This window comes from Podarcis melisellensis (assembly GCF_964234715.1).
Source record: "Podarcis melisellensis genome assembly, chromosome: 10".
NCBI classification, from domain to species: Eukaryota; Metazoa; Chordata; class Lepidosauria; order Squamata; family Lacertidae; genus Podarcis; species Podarcis melisellensis.
The window spans coordinates 64158098-64182245 of NC_138542.1; the positions used below are offsets into that span (position 1 = coordinate 64158098).

Sequence of the window (24148 nt, forward strand, 5' to 3'; positions counted from 1 at the left end):
TTTTGCCTTTTGCTGACTCACTGCTCTCATGCATTCTATCTCTGCTCAAATTCAAACTGCCAGAACCTGTTCTAGAGGTGCACAAACTCTCTGAGTGTTATGTTCCAAAAACAAGAGCCCTTGGGGTACAGTCAGGTTTTTTTGTTAAGACAAAGGCAAAGCCACAGCCATATATTTGCTCATTCTAATCAAAACAGTCCATCTTATTACAGTACTGTGTTGCAATTGTCCCTCTGATTTATGCAACTTGGTTTTTTCGTTGTACTGAGCTTTTATATTCTTGTTAAGACTGTAACTCTATAGAAGCTTGACTTTTAACATTGATAAAATCAAGTATTCTACCATTAGTTCCCATGTATTCCAGCCTTACCTTGCATATACAAGCATACCTTAAAAAGGAAGGAGGGAGGAGAAAAAACTTTTATACAGCGTCCCTGCCTGATTTCTTGAAGGCAATTTTGACTCACTACAGGTGACAGGTGTGTGACTGTTTACCAGCTTAATCAGTTGCAAGAACCATAAAAAGAGAACAAAAGTTGACCACCACAATATATGGGTTCTGTTAGTGCCTGCATGGGTCAGTTTTTTTAAAAAAAACACACACAGTAAAATACAATATTTATATTTCACAAGATGGTGTCTGAATGGTAATATTAGATGTCTCACAATCTCATTTTTTAGGTTAGAGGAAACATCACCTCTGGGTTGTGGCTTTTGCCACATACCATACGATGAGCTCAACATGCCATTCCCTGCTCACCTCACTTACTGCTGCAACTGCAGGAAGCAAAAAGTCCCTGATGTTCTTTTCACAACAATAGATTTGCCTGTGGATGCACTGGTGGTTGGGAAAGGATGTCTCATTCAAGCCAGGTATCTTTCTGCCAGACTTGCTTTGCTCTCTGATTTGACCTCTCTGTTTGTTTTAAAGAGCAGGCTACAGTTATCAATGCTGCCTCCTTTAACAGCATCTGAAAGTTTCCTTTTACCAAGAGCAGGTCTACTCTGGAAAAGGGAAGGCAAAAAATGAATTTTAGTCTGGACGCTTTTTGTCAAGACAAGCAACTTGTTACTTCTGACGCATCATTTTTTTTCTTACAGCTTAAGCACATTTTCTAGGAAGGAGGTACCATTTAACTGGGCGATACTCCCTTCTGGGTGGAACTTGCATTCCCCCCCTTTTTTAATTTGCATATTTAGTAGATAATGCTGCCCATAATTCTGTTGCTGCTAAGCTTTAAAACTCATCTGTCAGACTGTGTTTTTTTTAATCTAGTCCTTTGTTTTTGTTCAGACCTTCTAGTTTACCTGTTAGACCTTTGCTAGCTTCAACCCATTTTACCTGTAGCTTGGCATATCACTGATTGTGGTGGGGAGCCTCGGGAATCATGCTTTTATAGAATAGGGCATTTTATGGTGTTAAACTTCTTAGCCATTGCTAAGAGACCTTTCATGTAAGACCAGGCCTACCACTCTGGGTAGTATTCAACTAGGTTTTCCTCATGGTAGATGCATTGAAATTAATGGAACTAGCTTAGTCATATACATTAATTTCAGTGGGACAACTCCAACTAAAACATAATTGAACATGACCCTTTGTGTTTTACTGTCCATCCCAATAGGTTGTGTCGGCTGAAAAAGAAAGCACAAGCCGAAGCAAATGCAACTTCCATCAGTAATCTGCTGCCATTTATGGAATATGAAGTACACACTCAGCTGATGAATAAGCTAAAACTGAAAGGAATGAATGCTCTTTTTGGACTGAGGATTCAGATCACAGTAGGAGAAACAATGCTAATGGGTTTGGCAGTAAGTTTTTCTGTATTTATTTTGGGGTTCTTTTATTCCCTATTCTGGAGAGCAGTTAAAATAAAATAAAACCCATATAATGAAAACAACACCTCTATTTAAATTAGAATATCCCCATAGCTGCTTACTCCTGGTCACTGGATGCCAGTACAAAGAGGAATTTTTTTTATATTTCTTCTAGAAATTATAGAGGATCAGATTTTGACTAAGATAGTCAGGCAAAGTCTTATTGGTAGCCATTATGTTCTCTAGAAAGTGGCAATCTTCCACAACCAAGTAGGTAGGCTCTTTAATAAAGTTGGCGATATTTGGCAGTTAGGCCTTCCAAATTTATGGAACACATGCATTCAGGCATAGTATTCTACACAAGGACATGCATTGTCCTATTTACACACATGTTATAAAGAAAGTAAAAATACATGTTATAAATAAAGTAAAAAAAGTAACAAAGTATGGGCTATTTACATTTTGTGCAACCATACGTTTTTCTTTTCATTGCAATTAAATGAGAATAGCATTTGCTGTGCCTTAATTGAAACTTGGTCAAGCTACCGGTAAAGCATACAGAATTGACTCAGAAGGTGGTGTATTTGGCCTACAGGCAGCCAGCTGGCCTTCCATGCTTTAAGAGAAGTGGGCTCCACAGTTGGTGAACAGCCACCTGGAATGCCTCAATACTTTTCCATGATGGTAACTGCACAATTAAATAGACGGTACAATCTAGTCTTAGTTGTGATGCTTTTTTGATTATGTGCCGTTTAGTCTTTCTTCTAAACTGCCATGGAATATGATTGAAGGGCAGTATAAAAAGTACCTATTATAAATAAACGATGACACCAAAAAGAGAAGGTAGTATTTAAGAGATGTATTTAGTTGATTAAATGTGTTTTTGGGGATGAGGGAAGATTATAGGTTTGGGAATGGCAGACTTCAATGGACTTAAAGGTTTTCAAGGCTCTAGAGAACCTGGAAAATAGCCATTGGCAGGTGGTAGAATCAGCAGGAGACACAACTGTGGCTCTCTCCAACCAGAAATGAAGGTTACTACTTAAAGAGTCAGTCTGCATTTCCCATAGACTCCAGTCTCATGCTCAAAACTCTGTCCCCCCCCAAAAAAACACCTTCCTTCCCTTTGCAACATCTTTCCTATATTTCAGCTCCTCCATCCATGTCAGTATATGTTCAATGGCATCAGCTGCACTCCAGAGAATTGTGTTCCTGCTGCTAAGTTCTAAGGAGAGCCAGTGTGGTGTAGTAGTTAAGAGCGGTGGACTTGTAATCTGGTGAACTGGGTTCGATTCCCCTCTCCTCCACATGCAGCTGCTGGGTTAGCTGCCTTGGGCTAATCACATTTCTCTGAAGTCCCTCAGCCCCACTCACCTCACAGAGTGTTTGTTGTGGGGGAGGAAGGGAAAGGAGAATGTTAGCCGCTTTGAGACTCCTTCGGGTAGTGATAAAGCGGGATATCAAATCCAAACACTTCTTCTAATGTGTGATACGGAAAGCAGTATGCCTCTGAATACCAGTTGATGAGAATCACATGTAGGGAGAGAGCTGTTGTCCTCACAACCTGCTTGCAGGCCTCCCATAGACATCTGATTGGCCATTGTGATAACAGGACTGGACTAGATGGGCTTTTTTGCCTGATCCAGCAGGGTTTTTCGAGTTCTTAAATAATTGTTGGTAGAAACAGTCTTGCAGCCAGGAGTGGAGCATTCTTGAGTTCTCTTCACCCATTCTAAAGAGCATTTGTGGGCTTGGGAGGTGTGCTCCTAAGCCCCACTATTGCTGCACATGCGTTCACACCCCTGCACCATCCTACCCAGTCTGAGGCATTGCACTTTGTTTTGAACGCCTGAAGAAAGTGAATGTTAGGATGAGAACTATGATCCAGCCGTTTATCTTCTCCATAGTTTTCTAATGAAAACAGAGACTTTGAGATTCAGCATTTAGGGATGTTCCTTGAAGGCTGCTGGCAGAATAAATCTCATTGTGGTTCAGGATGGGATGCATCCTGGTTAAGTTCTTAAGATGCTTTGTCTGCAGCTTCTATGTTATCTGTTGTATTTTGTATATAAAACACAAAGTTGATATAAGAGCTAGGGCACTCTAGACTCTTGCAAGATCCAGCTTATAGCGGTCTTTGTAAAATTGTAAGTATGAACAATGAAGGCGATATCTGTTACAGTGTATGAATTTTTGTGTTGCTAATCTTTTTTAAAAGCTGAATGGATTACATATTCTGTCAAATGGGTTTAGTGTGGAAAGCTTCCAGAAGGTATTCCAATAGTATAACATTACTAGAAAATTTGTGATTGTGAGATTCAAGTTTAAATAGTGGACATTTAACAAATAGTGTGAAATGCATGCTTATAAAGCCTTTTTTTTTATAAAAGCATGAATATATATTGCACTTCAATTTTTTTTGTCTTATTCTTTAAAGTCTGCCACAGGTGTATACCTGACTGCTTTACCATCTCCTGGTGGGATTCAAATTGCTGGGAAGACGCCGAATGACGCCACTTACGAACAACATATATCACACATGCAGAAGAAGATAAATGATACAATAGCCAAAAATAAGGAGCTTTATGAGATTAACCCTCCAGTAAGCAAGGTTATGGAACAGTTCAAACAATTCTGAGTCATACAAGTTCATACCTAATCTATATTCTAATCTCTATTCTGTTAGCTAATGCAGAGTGGATCATGCACATGGGCAAAGAAACTTACATAGAAGGTAGCTGTGTGCACAAGTGGGGGAGTCTGTAATTTGGGGGGGAGGTAGGTTTCTTTTTATTAATATAATGCATATATACAAAGAGGTTTGCAAGAACAACTGAACCATTCCTCCTCATGCCCCTTCACCCCCTGATGTATCTCAGGCCTAAATTGGTGGCTTCTGTAAAGGAGGAAGGCCAAAAGACCAAAGAACCCAGATACACAACGTAGGTCTAGGCTTGGTTTCCTCATTTCCTGCCTTGGCTTACCCTCAGGAACCCGCAGTCTGCTCACTTCTGTACATAACTTTTTAAACTGCAGAGCCCCAGTGCCCCTGCATTTCATAGAGAAAGCATAAGTTGTAGGTGGATTCTTTAGTCTAAGAAGATGCTGGTGCTGCATCCATTAGGTTCTCAGTTGGTTACTTCGGGCAGGAACAGTTAAACAGGCAAACACTTTATTGCTTCCTCAGCTCTTGAACTGCAGTATTTCTGCTTTAGGGGATGCTGCCTCTGTGCTTTTTTTTAGACTGCAGAATCCATGCACCCCTTCATCCACTGCCAAGCAAGGAAGGGAGGAAGCACCAGCAATCGAATGGTGCACTTTGAAGAAGTTCTGCGTTGCATGAATTAGGACCTGATCCATGCTATTCAACACTTCTTCAGATTGTACCTTTCAATGTGTTGAATTTGGCCCTGATGATAAAGGGCAGTGCCTGTACTTTTTGCCTTTGTTTTGGAGGAAGGGTATAGTGGCATGGCATTTAAAATAAGCGAGATTTAATAAAATAAGGGATGCATACATGTTTTCATACCATTGTTCTGCTTAGGAGGCACCTGAAGAAATTATAGGTTCACCCATTCCAGAACCAAGGCGTACTAGGGTGCTAAGATCACAGTCTGAAAGTTCTGATGAAATTACAGAATTGGACCTGTCACATGGAAAAAAAGATGCTTTCGTCTTGGAGGTATGTTCTGTAAAGTTTAGACTTCTACATGCCTTCTGAAGAACTTAAAGGGTATAAAAATATCAAAGTTGCTAATTAAAGAATACTTTCTTGTTAAACACTAACACATCTATTGTGGTGCAAGCTACTGTGAACTAGATTCTACTTCATGAAGTATAATCCTTGGGGAGGGTTGGGGGTGTCCACTGTCATAAAGTATACGATTGTTTGCCTTACACGCCTGATTTTCTATAATAATAAGTTGCAGGAATTCAAAAATTTTCATGGTAACATAACAGCCCTAGGAGAGGCAACTCTAAAATTCTTAGTGACAAACTTATAGTTTAACTATCCAAATTATCAGATATGCTCTATCAGCCAAAATAGACTAGAAAGGGGTTAGTGGCCTACAACAAATATTTTTTAGCTCCTGTTTGATCAATGAAGACCTAAGTGTATAAGTTGTTTGTTATTCTCAGCATTCATTGAGCTCTTCTGTTTTTTTCATTTCTAGATAAGATTGCTTTGATAATTATTAACCAAAGTATTGCTTTATTTGTGACATTGAAGGAATATAGCTGTTCAGAATTTTGTATTTTGGTTGGTTGGTGAAATTGTTGCATCTGCTTTCTGACCAAGGTCAGAGATTCAGCTAAGGAACTTAGTAGCTAAGGGAAAAGTTGAACAAAATATTTAAGGGACCTAACAGGTTTAGGGAAATGAAAACTGAAAGAGCAGTCATCTACTGTCTGGTGGTCCAAAAAGTTGGGAGGGGATGCCTTTTCCTCTCTTATTTGTATTTTGCTTTAATGGATAGCTGTCAAAACTATTTTTTAAAAAACAAATGTTTTTCTAGAACAGCTTTAAAAACTCTGAATTTGTTACCTCACACAAAAATCTTAAGTAAAAACTAAGTTTGTTTTGGGTTTGTGTCTTTGCCTTCTTATTCACCCCTTACCTAACTGCCTTACCACTCTGTCCAATGTGGAGATTTGGCTGCACCAGTTAAGAAATGTTGGAGAGAGATAGGGGAGGTGTTTAGTGGAAGGAGCCAGGGGAAAATGGTATCCATATGGTGACAGTGGTAAAATTGAAGAAGGGGCTAGTTTAGCAGGCTTGTTTGCTTGCATCTCTTCCCTCTCACAGCCCAATCTACAGCTTGTGCCACTACAGATCAGGAAATAAATTTTTTATAAAGTTGGCACAGCTATTCTTTATGAAATAAATACATCTTTTAAAAAAATATGGACAGTTGTTTTATAATCATGAGCATTTAAAAATAGTCCCAAATCAATTGAATTGTCTTGAAGAGCGAAAAACCAGTTGAAATTATTTTGGCTGTGTTCATAAACACACTTTCTCTTGAGCATGTTACATTTAAATTCCAGCTCAATTTGTCCAGGGGCAAACTTAGTCGTGATGGTGATTTTAAGCCTAACTGAAGTTACCAAACATGTTTTTAGGAGCAAAAAAGCCTTGGCTATACCTATATGCATGTATATGTATACGTATATGAATATGTATATGTATGTATCTGTATGTATATGTATGTATGTATGTATGTCATACAGTATATGCTGTATTAATCTTGATAATTCAATTTCAGAGTGCACAACATAATTTATATACTGTCTTTTTTCAGATTGATGATACAGATGCAATGGAAGATGTTCACTCTTTATTAACAGATGTCCCTCCACCTTCAGGTATGGTAAACATTGGTTTCTAATTTTGTTGACTTTAGACAATTCTCTCCGACAATAAACTGCCGATTCTCTTCATTTGATCAAGAACCATGTAATCAGGTATATTGGACGTGTTCCATCCAAAGGTGGGGAACCTTTAATTTTGGATTGAACTGTTACTTGCATAAAGTGACCTGAAACTGTGTGAGACATTTAATGCTATATATCTGAATCACTTTTGTTAGCCTGGACTTTAGATCAATAATATAATACCCTCTGAAGAGGATATTATCTCAGTAAGTTTTACAGTGAATTTATAATGTAGGTCAGAATTATTACCCCCCATATTAGAGAAGTTTCTGAGGTTGAGAGATGATGGCTGCATTCATATATATACTGTCAACCCACAGACTGAAAACCAGATTCCATTCTGGTGCTTCTCCATCCTGGTTTTTGCATCTCCTAACTCAGAATGCTAGTTTGATGCTCTGAATTAATTCAATATTGGTTTTAAGCCTGTTTTCCTCATCTAACTCCACAGGATTGATAACCTTGGATCCTTGTTAAATATTTGTCTAAAACAGGGTGGATTCATTTACAGTATCTCTCTAATGCTATCTCTTCTGGCACTGGCTGAGATAAAGGCTGAAAGCCCAAACTTGCACAATCCTCAAAGAAGTGCTTGAGTCCTGCCTGGCTCTATGAGTGTGTTTTCGACTAAGTTGTTGAAGGATTGGTCGGTGCTGCAATACAATCTACCAATAAGCTGTGTGCATTTCAGTAGCCGTTGTGTGGGTGTTTGTTCCTTCAATATCGGGTTGCTTATAATGGCTGTGCCCTGATGAGGTTCCCATGTCCACAGAGTCAGATTAGAACAAGTTGAGGGTTGACTCTTTTCTGACATGCTTTGCAGCGTGACCCTGAAGGTCTGTTCTCCAAATGCTACTAATGTGACCAATCTTTTCAGTGTAGGTCTTTATGTGATTGGTCCCTGGATTAGCTCACTTTACTCGCCTTCCAACTTTTTAGCATTTATAAAATAAAAAAGAGATGACTTTCCTTTTTTTGTGCTGGCACCACAAATTAGAAACCTTCATATTACCTGCTGAAGGGTGATTAAACATGCTCAGATTAAGGGGATCCCAGCATTGATTCAAGGTTCTGCTGGTTAAGAATCCATCCTATTATTGTTGAGCAGTTGGTTAATAAATGTGTTGTGTTCATAGAAATTGTATATATTCTTGTTCACGGGTGGCTAATCCTTGTCAGGCCGAGGGCCACGCTGACCCCTGATGAATTCTGGGGCTGCATGTAAAAGTGGCTGTGGTAATAGCTGCAGTTCTCAAGGCTTGTTTTCCAAAAAGCATTCCCAGCAGCTGTTTTACACTATTTTAAATCATTCATTATAGCTCATAAAATTGCATTTGTTTAAAAGAACAAATTCTGAGGCAGTCTTTCAGGGGCTCACAAAAACCCTTTGGCATTATAGTGTCACAAAAAGGGATTCATGGGAGCAGTCAGTAAAAAATGAAGTGTAGGGGAATGGACATGTCTTGTGGGTAATAAAAAACCTTTTTGCATGGAGGACCAATTTTTAAAATTTAAAAACACTATGTTTTGGGGGTGGTCTTGGTCACAAAAAGTTGTTGTGTGTGTGGATATGGCCCACAGTAAATCATAGAGTAGTCTTGCATACCATTACAAGCAGTGCTGACTAGCCTGAGATTGGGACAGTCATACTTGCACCCAGAGCTGGACTGTGCTTTCTCCAGTGGAGTGTCCTTTAGTTCTGTTGCTGGAACTGGGAGTGCCTGAGTTTGACTCTGAGGTTTAGAATGCAGAAGCCTGGCTGACAAAACTAGAAGCCCAGGCTCCTGTTATTTAATATTACTGTGATCAAATTTGCAGATGACACCAAACTGGGAGGGGTGGCTAACACCCCAGAGGACAGGATCACACTTCAAAACGACCTTGACAGATTAGAGAACTGGGCCAAAACAAACAAGATGAATTTTAACAGGGAGAAATGTAAAGTATTGCACTTGGGCAAAAAAAATGAGAGGCACAAATACAAGATGGGTGACACCTGGCTTGAGAGCAGTACATGTGAAAAGGATCTAGGAGTTTTGGTTGACCACAAACTTGACATGAGCCAACAGTGTGACGCGACAGCTAAAAAAGCCAATGCAATTCTGGGCTGCATCAATAGGAGTATAGCATCTAGATCAAGGGAAGTAATAGTGGCACTGTATTCAGCTCTGGTCAGACCTCACCTGGAGTACTGTGTCCAGTTCTGGGCACCACAGTTCAAGAAGGACACTGACAAAGTGGCACGTGGCCAGAGGAGGGCAACCAAAATGGTCAAGGGCCTGGAAACGATGCCTTATGAGGAACGGCTAAGGGAGCTGGGCATGTTTAGCCTGGAGAAGAGGAGGTAAAGGGGTGATATGATAGCCATGTTCAAATATATAAAAGGATGTCACATAGAGGAGGGAGAAAGGTTGTTTTCTACTGCTCCAGAGAAGCGGACACGGAGCAATGGATCCAAACTACAAGAAAGAAGATTCCACCTAAACATTAGGAAGAACTTCCTGACAGTAAGAGCTGTTCGACAGTGGAATTTGCTGCCAAGGAGTGTGGTGGAGTCTCCTTCTTTGGAGGTCTTTAAGCAGAGGCTTGACAACCATATGTCAGGAGTGCTCTGATGGTGTTTCCTGCTTGGCAGGGGGTTGGACTCGATGGCCCTTGCGGTCTCTTCCAACTCTATGATTCTATGATTCTTGCTTTCCTCCTCTTGGCCTGGTCAGTGGATTAGTATTTTCTACTTGGCCTGTCTAAGGGTTCCATGCTGCTTGCCAATCCTAGGAGCCAATATAGATTACCCCATTCTCATCTCTGCCCAGTGGTTGTGCATAGACAGTATGAGATAGCTCACCAAGCTAGGGTCTCAGTACTAGTTGGCGGGGAGCAACAATGGGAGGCTGTTGTTATGCTTTTGTGGGCTTCCCAGAGGCATTTGATTAACTGATGTTGGTAACAGGATACTTCCTACAGTTGATGGATATTTGATGCGATCCATTTAGGCTTTTCTGACATTCTTCCACAGTCATGGTCATTCCCCCACCCCACTCTCTTATCTCTTGAAACTGCTTAACCTCCAGAATTTGAAAACACACTTGTACTTTGCACTGTTTGAGGCCCTGCAGGTCCAATAACAGATGCCACTAACTTGTACTTGAATAAACTGCTGTCCGTGAACTGTCTTTTAGGTCAGTGGACAGAAAAGGTTTCAAAGTCAAACAACTAAAAAGGGTACAGGGGGTGGAGCGCTCAGCGTGCTGAAATGCTGTGTTCTTCCATTAACTTATCAGTTTCATGATTTTCTGCAGTGCATCACAACTGTATAATAGCAAGATTCTGTCTTTCCCACCACTTCATAACCCTTGAGAATAGCAGAGACAAATGCAAAATATGTGGAAAACCTTTTGGATATTGCCTTTATATTATCTTTTAGTTACTTAGTTTTATATTGGCTGTTTATAAACCGCTTTGAGGACTGTCATGTCAAAATATTCAATACAAATTCTATAAGTAATAAATTATGCACAATCACACTTCATGGGCTAGTGAGTCTACCAACAACATCCATAAAAATTGTTATATTTTAGTGCCTATTTGTTTTCATTTCTCAACTTCCAAATTGTCCACAATCTACTAGCCACTTGACACTTTTGATACATCATTTTGTAGTCCTCCCTCCAATATCGTCTTTCTTCCTTTAAACCCTTCCAGTATTTTTTGGTAGTCAGTTTCTCATATATAGGCTAGAATAGATCTATTTCTCTTGCTGCATTCCATAATGGATTTAAGAGGATTTGTGGCTCTAGGAGTGCCCCCTGGTGGAATTTGTCAGCCACTATAGTAGTGCTAGTGGGATTTATTTCTCATGAACACTTTACAAAGTGTATTTTGTTGATTTTCTCTACAATTATGAGAACTAGAAGGTTGAAAAATATCAAAAAATATCTCTTCTTATTCAGTCTATCTTCAGTCACCTAGACTGAACAACTGATTGGATTTTGCAGTTATTATTTTTTTTAATCTGACTGCAAGTACTTTCAAAGGAACCACCTTATATTGCGTTTGACCATTGGTCCATCTAGCTCAGTATGGTTGACACTGACTGGCAGCAGGAGTTCTCCATAGCCCTACCTGGAGATGCTGGGGATTGATCATGGAAGCTTCTGTTTGAAAAGCAAATCCTGTGCCACTGAATCATGGCCTTTCTCCAGTTGGGGATCTCTGGCTCATATTATATTTTTACTGTTTTCCTGCATGGTTGCTTAAAATACATAATCCTGGCCACTTTCACAAGTGGGGTGTCAGGGACTGGCTGGGCAATTAGGAATGGTAGGAGGCTGCAGCTGGAAAACCCTCTAGTGAAGCCACAGAAGAGGAAGACTCCAAACCCAGGGATTGTTGGTGGCACACGGAAGACAGGTCAGAGGATGAAGGGGTGCAGGCAGAATGGTTGAATGCTGAACAAGCAACAGGCTTGAGTGAGAGAGAGGAAGAAGAGGCAGAAAATGGCAGGAGTAGGGGAGGTGGGGGCTGAGGCTGCAACAGATTCACAGGAGCCTGCTGGTCCTACTGTATGCAGCTCCCCTCCCCCATTGTCTCCAAGCGCTTGGAGAATTTTGCATGTAGCAGAATGACAAGCCCAGAGGTTGTAGCGGCCCCCTCCCCTGCAGAGTTTAAGACTGCAGGGAAAACGGCTGGATGGGGAGGAGACTTAGGGGGAAGTGATCAGATCATCAGTTCTGGCAAATTCTTCAGTGGGGCCAGTCTCATGTAGGATTTTCTTGTTTGTATTCTGTTTCCTTGAATAAAGAATCAATTTTACAGTTCAGCTCTGAGTCTCTGAACTGACCTGCAGTTGAACCAGCCCTGACATTGCATTTTAAAAACTTTCTGTACTCTTACTTTTTCTAAGGATTAGCACACATATTTGTGCAGAATATTTCTGGATTGTGTTTTTCTGATATATTATGCTAGTTGAAAATCTAGCTGTGAAACTACACAAAACTTGAAAGCTGATCATGTTACACAGCACCATAATAATGTTCTCTGCTATTAAAAATAATATCTTTTATGTGATTTGGCAGGATTTTATAGCTGCAACACAGAAATTATGCCTGGTATAAATAACTGGACTTCTGATATACAGGTAAAGAAAAAAGCATGCAAAAACAAAAATTAAATGCCTTTTCTTTCATAGTGAAATGTATAATCTCAGACCTAAATAATTATTTGTGTCTAACACAGTGTTTAGCATTCATAAGAATAATTATCCATGTAAAAAAATTATAAGAGCAAGATCCTCCATACCATCAGTTCTTTATAAAAAATTAGGGCCCAGTGGTGGCACGATGGATTGTATCTAAAGGTGCCCTTCCACTCAGAGAAGGACCATTTTTACACCTTCCACTAGAGTCCCCTTCCTCATCCTGCTGCCCTCCAGATGTTTTGGACTAAAACTCTTACCCGCCATCACCAACAACTGGAAGGCAACAGGTTGGGGCTGGCTAAAGAGATTGTTTGGCTTCTGCAAACTGTGCTCAAGATGAAGCATGAGAACTGCTATGAAACCCACCTTAACAAATGAATGAATGGACCCGAATATCTCTCTTCAGCAAAGGTTTACAGGGCACTTTACAAAGATGCAAATAATAATAATAATAATAATAATAATAATAATAATAATAATACAACATAAGATCCAAACATAAATTGCAGTGGGGAAAACGCCACACAAAGCAGGAGATACTGTTTTTAAAATATGAGGAGGAAAAGTATTTGGTGCCCCAAATAAAATAATTTGCATGCCCTGCAAGCCTTCCGGGCACCACGTCTAAATGTGCCTTCTTCTCCTTGGTTGCTAGCCACTTCACCTCAGGTGGAGGCATTCAAACGAGAGCGCTGATCAGATTATTTTAATACACAGCCAAGTTGCTATGGGAGTAATTACTGTTCCATTTCCCTGGGTCCCAAACAGTATAGGGCATTATAGCTAAGTGCTAGCAATTTGAATTGCACTCTGAAATGCACCAGGAACCAATATTCAATATTACTGAGGTTTTGTTCCCGATGACCAGTCTCAGTTAGCGTCCTACCAACTATGTTCTGTGCAGTTTTCAGTTTTTGAGCTGTGTGCAAGTGCAACATGTCCCCACCCTCATCTACCAGGTTACGGTAGTCTAATTGGAGCATTACCAGAGCATGGATGACTGGCTATCTAGGAGAGGTCCCAGTTACTACACCAGCCTAAGCTGGTGAAACATATTATGTGCCACTGATGTAACGTGGGTCTGTTGTGACAGACCTAGGAGTGTCCTCAAGCTGTGAACCTGGTGTGGGTATGAGTGTAATCCCATCGAGAACAGTTTTAACACCATCAAGCAAATGAACTATTACTCCACGGAAGTGCTCATCAAGATTGAGTTTTGTTGTAGCACTGTGATGGGACGATGAGCTGCTTGTGCGTAAAATGCAAGTCCCTCAGAGTTTGATCAGGTTTTCAAACCTCTGCCTGTGACGGAGCCCCTCCAGCATGGCTGCGTCAATCACTAGTAGAATCCGAAAGTGGCTGCTTTCGGAAACGTTTCCAACATAAAAGCTCCTTAACGGAAACACGTCGTCTGGCCTCTCGGCGTGACAGTTTCCGTCGAGGTGTGGGTGTCCCTATAGGAGGTCCTGAGACCTCCCCACTGGTTTCGCTTGAAGCGTCTCTGAGCCATCCCTCCGACTCACTTTCCCTTGGAGTTCTTGCTCGCCCTCTACTGGTTCCCTCTTCCGCTGCTACTGCTCTCTCAACCTCAGGGAGCCTTTGCACCTGCGGCGCTTTAGATGTCAGTTCCCTGACATCCACCTCCCCTCCAGGGCCCCCTTCACCTCCTCCCGTCTCCTCTCCTACTGGCGGTGAGGAGGTAAAACCCCTGAAAGAACCTCCCTCATCTTCCGACGTCGCGAACACTTCCTTCCACTTGTTGCTGTTCCTCCTCTCTAGGTACTCTTCGTCATCAGAGTCCACTCCATCTTCCAACTCCGACTCCGTGAACCCTTCCATTTCCTCTTCCTCATCGGTGGTGCCGAAATACTCCCTCCTAAACCTTGCTATAGGCTGAGGTTTCCTCGGGAACCTTTGGTGGAACGTTTCTGTTAAAACCTCGTCATTGACTTCCTCTGCACTTACCCAGGTGTTTTCTGACTCCGGTTCCCCTTCCCACGCCACCAAATACTCCACCTGATTACCCTTCCACCTGGAATCGAGGATTTCCGCTACATGGTTGCGGCGTTCCCTCTCTTCCAAGGCTGGTCCCCTGACGTGCTCCCCTTCACGTCCCCCCCTGTATGGTGACAGTAACGACCTGTGGAACACTGGGTGCAATTTCATGTGGTTGGGTAATCGGAGTTTGAAAGCTACCGGGTTGACCTGCTGAATCACCTCAAAGGGTCCCAATCTTCTGGGCCTCAGTTTCTTACAACCTCCTTTGAACGGCAACCCTCGGGTTGACAACCACACTTGATCCCCCACCCTTATGGTTTCACCTTCCCTTCTGTTCTTGTCTGCCTGCTTCTTATATTGTGCCTTGGCCCTTTCTAAGTTGAGCTGGAGCTGCTGATGGATGGCTTCCATCTCTTCTACAAAATGTTCAGCCGCTGGAACGCTCCATCTCTCCCCTCCTTCCCCTGGAAATGCCCTGGGGTGACACCCGTAATTAGCCAAAAAGGGACTCATCCCTGTGGACACATTCTCCGCATTATTGTAGGCAAATTCTGCCAACGCCAACTTTTCGACCCAATCGTTCTCTCTGTCGTTGACATAACACCTAAGATATTGTTGAAGAATGCCATTTGCCCTTTCCGCCTGCCCGTTGGTTTCAGGGTGCCGGGCAGTTGAAAAATTAACTTCCACGTGTAGCAAGCTCATGAGCTTCCTCCAGAACCTGGAAGTAAATTGTTTGCCTCGATCTGAGATCACCCTCGAGGGAGCCCCGTGCAACCTAAAGATATGTTCCACAAACAACTTCGCCGTTTCTTCCGCTGTGACTGCATGTGAGCATGCTACAAAATGGCACATCTTAGTTAACAGGTCTACTACTACCATGATGGCTGTTTTCCCCTTGGACCTTGGCAGATCCGTCATAAAATCTATTGATATCGCTTCCCAAGGCCGTTCTGGTGTGGGTAAAGGTTCTAATAACCCTGCCGGCGCCCTTCTTTCCCCTTTGGCTCGCTGACATTGGTCACACCCTCTTACATACTCCCTTACATCTTCCCTCACCTTAGGCCACCAAAATTCCCTGGTAACCAACCACATGGTTTTGTGTTGCCCAAAATGTCCCGCCGTGGGGCTATCATGCAACTGCTTGAGTACTCTCCCCCTCAATTCACCTTCGGGTATATACAGTGCCCCTTTGTAATACAATGCCCCATTTCTTTCCTCAAAACCTCCGGGGCTCTCGCCCTCCCCCCTGAGACCTCTGAGCTTATCCTGGGCATATTCATCATTTTCCGTTTCCTCCACCAGTTCCCGTTGCCCCACCAGCGCCGCCCCACACACCCAGCGGTCCTCCGGGATGACATGTCTCTCTTCGATCACCTCCTCCCCTTCCCAATATTCTGGTTTGCGTGAGAGCGCATCCGCCCTGACGTTTTCTGGGCCTGGCACATAACAAATCTCAAAGTTAAATTTGGAGAATTCCTGTGCCCATCTCACTTGTCGTTGGTTGAGCACTCGAGCTGTTCTCCAATACTCTAAATTTTTGTGGTCGGTGCACACTTGCACCTTGTGTTGTGCCCCAATTAATAAATGTCTCCACCTCCGGAATGCTTCGTGAATGGCAAGTAGTTCCCTGTCATACACCGTGTAATTCCTCTCGGACTTATTCAGTTTCCGCGAGAAGAATGCACACGGTCTCCACTCCGACGCACTCCTCCCCGGTTGAAGAAGGACCGCCCCTATAGCCCGGTCGGATGCATCTGTTTCCACTCTCATGGGTTTTTGTAAATCCACATGCAGAAGTTGTTCTTCCAAGGCGAAAGCCCTTTTCAGTTCTTCAAAGGCTCGATCCGCCTCCACCGTCCAAACAAATTTCTTCTTGCTGCTGAGGCAGTCGGTGATGGGCGCCGTCAAGTGGGCAAAGTTCTTGATGAACTTCCGATAAAAGTTCCCAAACCCCAAGAATCTTTGCACGTCCTTCTTGGTCTTCGGTGTCTTCCATTCCAGTACCGCTTGAACCTTGCCTGGATCCATGGCCAATCCCTTGTCTGACAAGCGGTACCCCAGGAATTCCACCTCCTTGGTATGAAACTGGCACTTCTCCAGTTTCACCCACAGCTGGTTGGCTTGCAGCCTGCCCAACACTTCTCGAACGTCCCTCACATGCTGTTCCTCATCTTCCGAATACACCAACACGTCGTCTAAAAAGGCCACACAGTTCTTGTAGAGCAAAGGTCCCAGAACGTGGTTTATAAAAGCTTGAAAACAGGCGGAGCCCCCTTGTAGACCGAAGGGCATAACGAGGTATTCAAAGGCTCCCAAAGGGGTAAACATGGTGGTCTTCCATTCATCTCCCTTCCTTATGCGTATCAGATTGTACGCCCCCCGCAGGTCCAGTTTTGTAAAAATCTTTCCCTTCCTTACTCTGGTCAAAATGTCGTCAATTCGGGGCATAGGGAAAGCCAGGGGCTCCGACACTGCATTGAGGGCCCTAAAGTCACACACCAGTCTCGGTTTGTCTGTGTTCTTTTTGTCCACAAAAAACACTGGGCTGCCCCCCACCGCTCGGGACTCTCTGATGAAACCTCGCTTCAAGTTTTTGTCAATGAACTCCCTCAGCTCCTGCATCTCCCTGTCTGACATGGCGTACAGCTTGCCTACTGGGAGTTGGGCCCCTGGGAGTAGGTTGATTTGACAGTCAAAGGGTCTATGCGGTGGCAGTTTGTCTGCTTCCCTTTCGCTGAATACGTTGCTCAGATCTGCGTATTGCGGGGGCACCTTCCCTTTGCCCATCACTTCCATCCCCGCTAGGGTGACTCTGTCTCCTCCCGAGACCTTCCCCTCCTTGCAGTGTTCTAGGCAATGCGCTGACCCAAAGGAGACCACCCTCTGATGCCAGCCCACTAGCGGATCGTGTAGCGCCAGCCAGCTCATCCCCAAAATGATGGGCGCTCCTCCCAGGATGGCCACATTAAACGCTATCTGTTCGGTGTGCCTTGCCACTCTCATTATCATCGGGACAGTCTGTTGGCTAACTTCTCCCCCCAACAGCTCTCTGCCGTCAATCGTAGTCACCTGCAAGGGGTTACTTAAAGGGATGGTCTGTATCTGGTGCTCAGCTGCAAACTCCTTACTCATGAAATTACAGGAGCTGCCTGAATCCAAAAGCGCCTTGACCTTTAGTGGGTGTCCGTTTGGCAGTTCTAGTAACACCTCTATCACTAAAGCAGGTCTGGGAGGTTCTGGCATGGGCACTTTCATTGCTCTTTGGCCTGGCTGCTGTGCCCCGACGGTGGCAGCCAGGCGTTGGCTTTTACTTGCTCCTTGCTTTCCTCTTCCTTTTCCCCAACAGCTCCTGCCATCCCTTGCCATTCCTTTCTTTGTGGGCAGACTCTGGCAAAGTGCCCTGGCTGTTGGCAGAGATAACATCTCTTGGCGCTCTTTCCCTCCTTCTTCCGCCCTTCACTGGGATTTGAAACTGCGCGCGCCCGCGCTGTTCCAACTTCCATCGGCTCTGCCGGCGGGAAAGATGGCTATGGAATGTCTGGAATGCGGAACTCCCTCCAACGGTCTCCTTTCCCTTCCCGCCTTTCCAAAGCCCTCGCCTCCTGGCGCGCTCCTATGGCCAGCGCAGATTTGGTTAATTGGTCCATAGACTCCGCCCTGGGCCCCCGGGAAAGCTCATCTTTGACGGTTGAAGAAAGCCCCTCTTCGAAAAGCATTTGGATGGGCTCCGCCGATAGGTCCCACCCCAATTTATGAATCAGCATAGTAAATTCAGTCCAGTACTCACGGACAGATCTGCTTCCTTGCTGGCAAGCCATTAACTGCCTTCGCACCACCCCCTGCTCAATATCGCTGGAAAACATCAGGTCCATGGCACGAAAAAACTTCCTCGTGTCCTTTAAGATCTCATTATTCGCTGCCATCAGGGGTCTAACCCAATCTTTCGCCCCGGATTCGAGATGGCCAATCACATACGCCACTCGCGATTCCTCGTCGGGGAAGTCATCAAACTGCAAGTTTAGAGCGTATTGCATCTCTGTTCTAAAGGCATGATAGTTCCTGGGATCCCCCCCGAATTTCTGCACCAATCCTGGTACCTTTCTGGCGAGCGGGGTGGTTTTCTCCTTTCCCTTTTCTGCATCCTGAGCCCTCCTCTCCTCAAGCCTCGCCGTTTGCAGCGCCAACTGGATCTCCAACGCTCTGTACCTTTCTTCCAGGCTTGGACCCCCTCCAGCTGCTCCTGCACCCCCGGTTCCGGCTGGGTTGCTCATGATGCTTCTCTCTGCACAAGCTGGCTTTCGGTGACTTTCGGATTGCTGTGATGGGACGATGAGCTGCTTGTGCGTAAAATGCAAGTCCCTCAGAGTTTGATCAGGTTTTCAAACCTCTGCCTGTGACGGAGCCCCTCCAGCATGGCTGCGTCAATCACTAGTAGAATCCGAAAGTGGCTGCTTTCGGAAACGTTTCCAACATAAAAGCTCCTTAACGGAAACACGTCGTCTGGCCTCTCGGCGTGACAGTTTCCGTCGAGGTGTGGGTGTCCCTATAGGAGGTCCTGAGACCTCCCCACTGGTTTCGCTTGAAGCGTCTCTGAGCCATCCCTCCGACTCACTTTCCCTTGGAGTTCTTGCTCGCCCTCTACTGGTTCCCTCTTCCGCTGCTACTGCTCTCTCAACCTCAGGGAGCCTTTGCACCTGCGGCGCTTTAGATGTCAGTTCCCTGACAAGCACCATGTGAAGTTTTTGTGGAAAAATGCTAGTGGGTTTCTCCACTACCCCCCTGCACCTTCAGCTCACAGATATTTGAAACCAAACCTAAAAGTTAAACTCTAAACTATGTTCCTAATCTTTCCCTTCTCTGGTACAAACCCATGCCCCTCCTTTATATAAATACATAGCACATATAGAATTTACTTGCACATACCAACCACATATAGAATTTACTTGCACATACCAACACAGGTTCCTGGCTCTTAGTTGTACTGTAAAATGGAACAGACAAGTTCTATCTGTGTTAAGTCATCCTGGATTTAAAATAACAACAACAACAGCAACAACAACAACAAACTTCATCACCTCTCTCAACCTTAATATGGTCTGTAATAAAATTATATTTAAACAGCAACTCGTTTACCTAATTTGTTGTTTCTGCTTTAGATGTTCACATCAGTGAGAGTCTCCAGACTTAATAATGTTACCCTAACAAACCAAACACTCAACAAGACCTTTAATGATCTCTGTGAGAATCTGCTCAAGGTAAATGAATGGCTGTTGGAACTATGTATGTGTTTGAACTATTAAGTTTTTTTGCCAATGGTACATAGAATTACTTTTCTGTCACTTCTCAGTGTCTACTTTTCTGCTTGTGGCAAACTGTGGAGTGGATTGCATAAGCTAATACTGAATGGGACAATGCTGGCGAGCGGGTGGGCACAGCCTCGTAGTAAAGCGTTGTACTAGATGGCTACCTAGTCCATTCCAACTTTAGGTCTCAGGAAATCATATACAAATGTTAAATGGCACATAAGATAATGCAAGTCTACATCCATTTTCTTGTTAAGACACCAGAGTAAGTATCAGTGTATGTGATTCATTAGCTATCTACTTTAAAACATCAAGGGTGCTTTTCACCAAAACTCTATTCCTGAAAACCACTGACAACATACAAATCCAGTAGCAGCACAACACCTGTGCCAGAGATGGAAGATTTTTTGCACGGGCATTTCTGGAGTTTGACCAAAAGCCACACATTCAGCATGGAGTGACAAAGGTTGGCAACTATACAGTAATTAGCAAAGTCATCAGATGATTCTTAAATGCCATTTTAATGCCACTGTAAGAAACTGAGTCTCTCCCCCCCACCATACATATTTGCAATATATATCTCCAAATGTATGAATCTTTCCAACATATCTTTTGCAAACCACTACAGGCAAGGGTCCAAGTATGCCAGAAACAGCATACTCAAAATGATTCATGCACACTTTAAAGGTAGATGGCAGCATCTGCTCACACTGATGTAGCTGAAGCAGGGAATTAGAGCTGGGCTACAAAGAAATGAAACCCAGACTTCCACCAATTCAGAGCATACTAGATACATAATATATACTAATTTCTTGTGTTCAACAGAGCCTGTATTTTAAACTTCGATCTATGATTCCTTGCTGTCTGTGCCATGTAAATTTTACAGTTGCTCTTCCAGAGGATGAATTAATTCAGGTAAGCCAGTCCATTCACCTTTTTGTATTTGAAGCTCTTCACATTAATCTGTGACAGGAGCAGACTTTGAAAAAGTAAAGCTGGTCAAGTCAGACACAGGTGATGCTTAAAGCTCCTTCCCAACCATTGAGTTTTACAATTTTTAAGTTTAAAAGCTTGGCCTGCTTAGCAAACAAAGTTTATGAAGATACTTTGGAGAATGACAGTTGTAATGCTCCTTTTCACTGCTCAGTTGCTGTAGGATATACATTCTCAAGAATGTGGCTGTTTTCGGCAAGGCCCTGGACATAGTATATAACTTTGATAATTTAAATGTGTCTCCACAGAAATGTTCATGTGGTTCCATGTAATTGCAGTGCTCGTTGCCATTTCCTTTTAAAATATGTGTGGCCATGCTGTGAGCCTATTTTAGCAATTGCTGTATTTAAATGAGAGGTTTGATGCATTCTAACCTTTTCAGTTATTTGCATGCCCCAGAGTATGGTGAAATCATGTTTAATTAAATTTCTTTCTTTCTTTCAAAGTTGTTGTGAGGAATGCTGACAGAAACAAAACCTTACTATGATTACACTGTTGCATACAAACTGTTTTGCTATTTTAAAAGGTTTTTCAGATGGTTGTAATGCTTGTAATTATTTTTTGTTTTTTTAAATGTGCTGTTTTGTGGTTTGCTGCCCTGGGCCAGCTTGCAGAGTTTTATAAAGGCAGAGTTTTATAAAATCTCAAATCAGCCATACAAAGTACTGTTGCCCTGGATAGTTATTTGCCTACCATTTTTCCTTTACACAGTCCCAGGCAACTTTATTTCTAATTATAAGTTATCAAAATAGGCTCACTCAATGGAATAGTTTGTATGGAAAGATCATTGAGTTCGATTCAGACTATTACAGTCATACCTGCCATCAGGTTCTGTTGATTTTGGGGGTGGAAGACATGGGGCTAGTGCAGTGATCAGACCCGATGCTGTCCCATGGTGCTAGTTTCGGATCTAGCAGATTCCAGTCTGTCACAGCCCCTCCCCCATTTGGGGGCTTTCTGCAGGTTGCTGGCAATCCAGCCTGTGGCACTTCTGCCCACTTGCATGTTTCTCAGGCAGAACAGAGAGTTCCCTGCCAGTGGAGTAACACTGGCAACACTCCATCAGTGGAAACTAGCAGGGCTTGGTAGAGGAAACCTCTGTCCAGTGCACACAAACCCTAAAAAGAAGGCAAGATCAATTGCAACCTTAGGTCGGATCCAATCCATAGTGATTAGGTTATGATGTTCCGTAAAAGTTTTTGAATTCAAACCTGTCTTGCACCCACTGCACCTGAAATGAGAGTCCAGGATTGGCAAGGCATAGGACAAATATCACCCAATTGGACAGCCTGCCTGCTGCCCAGTATTTCTCTCCCCAGCCCCACCAGCTGTGGAATGCTCATATGAGTCCCCTGGCATCAGGGGTTCACCCTGATGTGGGCTGTTTTCGGGAAGGCCTCATCCAAGAACCTGGATGGGTGACGGGCACCCCTGCCCCTAAGCTGGGGCCAAGGCCTAATTGGTGCCCCCCAATATTCCTTAGCCCCCTCCCCCCGCATGACTGATGTTCCTTCTGAGTGCCCTTCACTCACCAACAGATGTTCTGGCAATAAAATGCCAGAAAACATCCTGACTGATGAGGAAGGCAAAAAAATCCCCCCCAAACAGCTAAACATGTGGAGGGTAACTAGTGACAGCTGATGCCCATAGCAAGAGTATGCGACAGAGGGAAGGTGAGCAGGGAAGTCACCTCCAACACTAATGTGTCTCTGTGTGGCATGTCCAGTATTTAAATACTTGGTGTGGTCCACAGATGCAAAGTTCTGGTTCATGGCAAGTCTCTGTCCCCCAGGCGGTCAATTGAGCTTGGACTGGCACCCAGTGAGGGCCAGTGGAGGTGCACTTCCCAACACCTCTTCAAGCCCAGTTGGCTCCTTCACCCTTGAGCATGCCGTCTGCTGAGATCAGCAAGTGAAGATTTCTGTTAACCACCAGTTAAGAAAAATGCCATGGTTAAGTTAAAAAGCAAAGTGTAAAGGTTTGCACAATGTGAGTCTGTATATCTCTCCAAAGTGTAAGGTAAAGGGACCTCTGACCATTAGGTCCAGTTGTGACCGACTCTGGGGTTGCAGTGCTCATCTCGCTCTATAGGCGAGGGAGCCGGCATTTGTCCGCAGACAGCTTCCAGGTCATGTGGCCAGCATGACTAAGTCGCTTCTGGCGAACCAGAGCAGCACACGGAAACGCCGTTTACCTTCCTGCCGGAGCGGTACCTATTTATCTACTTGCACTTTGACGTGCTTTCGAACTGCTAGGTTGGCAGGAGCAGGGACTGAGCAACAGGAGCTCACCCCGTCGCGGGGATTTGAACTGCCGACCTTCTGATCGGCGAGTCCTAGGCTCTGGTTTAACCCACAGCGCCACCCGCGTCCCTTGCCCAAAGTGTAGATGGGGTTCATTTTAAACTTTGAAATAAAGTCTAAGGAATAAAAACCTGACAACGTTATATTTACAATTTCAGGTCACTGTTACAGCAGTTGCAATAACATTTGACAAACACCAAGCTTTGCAAGCAGCTAAAACTCCTGCAGAAAAAACATTACAAAGAGGTAAACACATTGAGGAACTTAAAACTGTCAGCTCTTGCCTTTTATGTGTGCTATAATTGTTCATTGTCACAGCCATCTCAGGATGTCCATTCATTTAATTGGGCCTAAGTGGGTGTCATTAGGTGCAGCACTGCAGCCTAGACACCCTTTCCTAATGTTGCTGCAACATATTTCATCTTTAAAATCGTTATGGTCAAGCAGCTTTTATCATTTTCAGGTTTGCTTTTAACCACTTCTTGCAGGCTGTGGCATGTTTCACAAGCAAGCGAAACAATCATACATTTATGCTGCTCACACACACACTGGGATGGTGATGATGCATGCAGATGCTGGGGGTGGATTTAAACTCTAATGTATTTAATCCCAGGCCTTGATTAAGATCGATTAATTTAATTGTAGTGTGTGCAGTGGCTTACAGGGTGTGAGTCTGAGAGTAAACTGCATTAAAGTGCCCTGCGTTCATGCCTCTGGGTAATAGAATTAACATCAACTGAAGCAATACCTGTGGCTAACCTTAAGGTGTGATATCTCAATTTAACCGGTGATTTTTCCAGAGGGGCACAGGTCTTCAGGGCATATTTAGAAAGAAGCTGCTGGTACTACTTAATCAGTTAAGTGAGCTGTAGTTATTAGTGAACATCTCTTTGCTTTCCACTACAGTGGATTGCTAAGGAAGTTGTCCTGTTCTCACAATGACTTCTGACTGTGCAGCAGGTCATCTTTTTTTCTCCCCAGAGTAAATCCAGAATACATTGGGGGAGCAGAAGAGAGGAAGAGGAAGTCCCATTGTGCAGGCAGAAGTCCTTGCATTAAAGGGACAATTTCATTGGATACAACCAAGTCTGTGGGGTTTT

At 43.6% G+C, this 24148-nt stretch overlaps 1 protein-coding gene across 31 annotated transcripts in view; it reads left to right on the top strand.

Moving 5' to 3' along the window:
• C2CD5 (C2 calcium dependent domain containing 5) overlaps nucleotides 1-24148 on the top strand; it is a 91478-nt gene that overhangs the window by 53613 nt on the left and 13717 nt on the right. For all 31 annotated transcript variants that reach the window (XM_081926759.1, XM_081926732.1, XM_081926754.1 and 28 more), the window contains 9 exons: nucleotides 682-873; nucleotides 1623-1809; nucleotides 4253-4417; nucleotides 5360-5497; nucleotides 7119-7182; nucleotides 12327-12388; nucleotides 19606-19704; nucleotides 20578-20667; nucleotides 23207-23294. In XM_081926759.1, coding sequence (XP_081782885.1) covers nucleotides 682-873; nucleotides 1623-1809; nucleotides 4253-4417; nucleotides 5360-5497; nucleotides 7119-7182; nucleotides 12327-12388; nucleotides 19606-19704; nucleotides 20578-20667; nucleotides 23207-23294 — 1085 coding nt within the window. The remainder of the gene's footprint in view (nucleotides 1-681; nucleotides 874-1622; nucleotides 1810-4252; nucleotides 4418-5359; nucleotides 5498-7118; nucleotides 7183-12326; nucleotides 12389-19605; nucleotides 19705-20577; nucleotides 20668-23206; nucleotides 23295-24148) is intronic.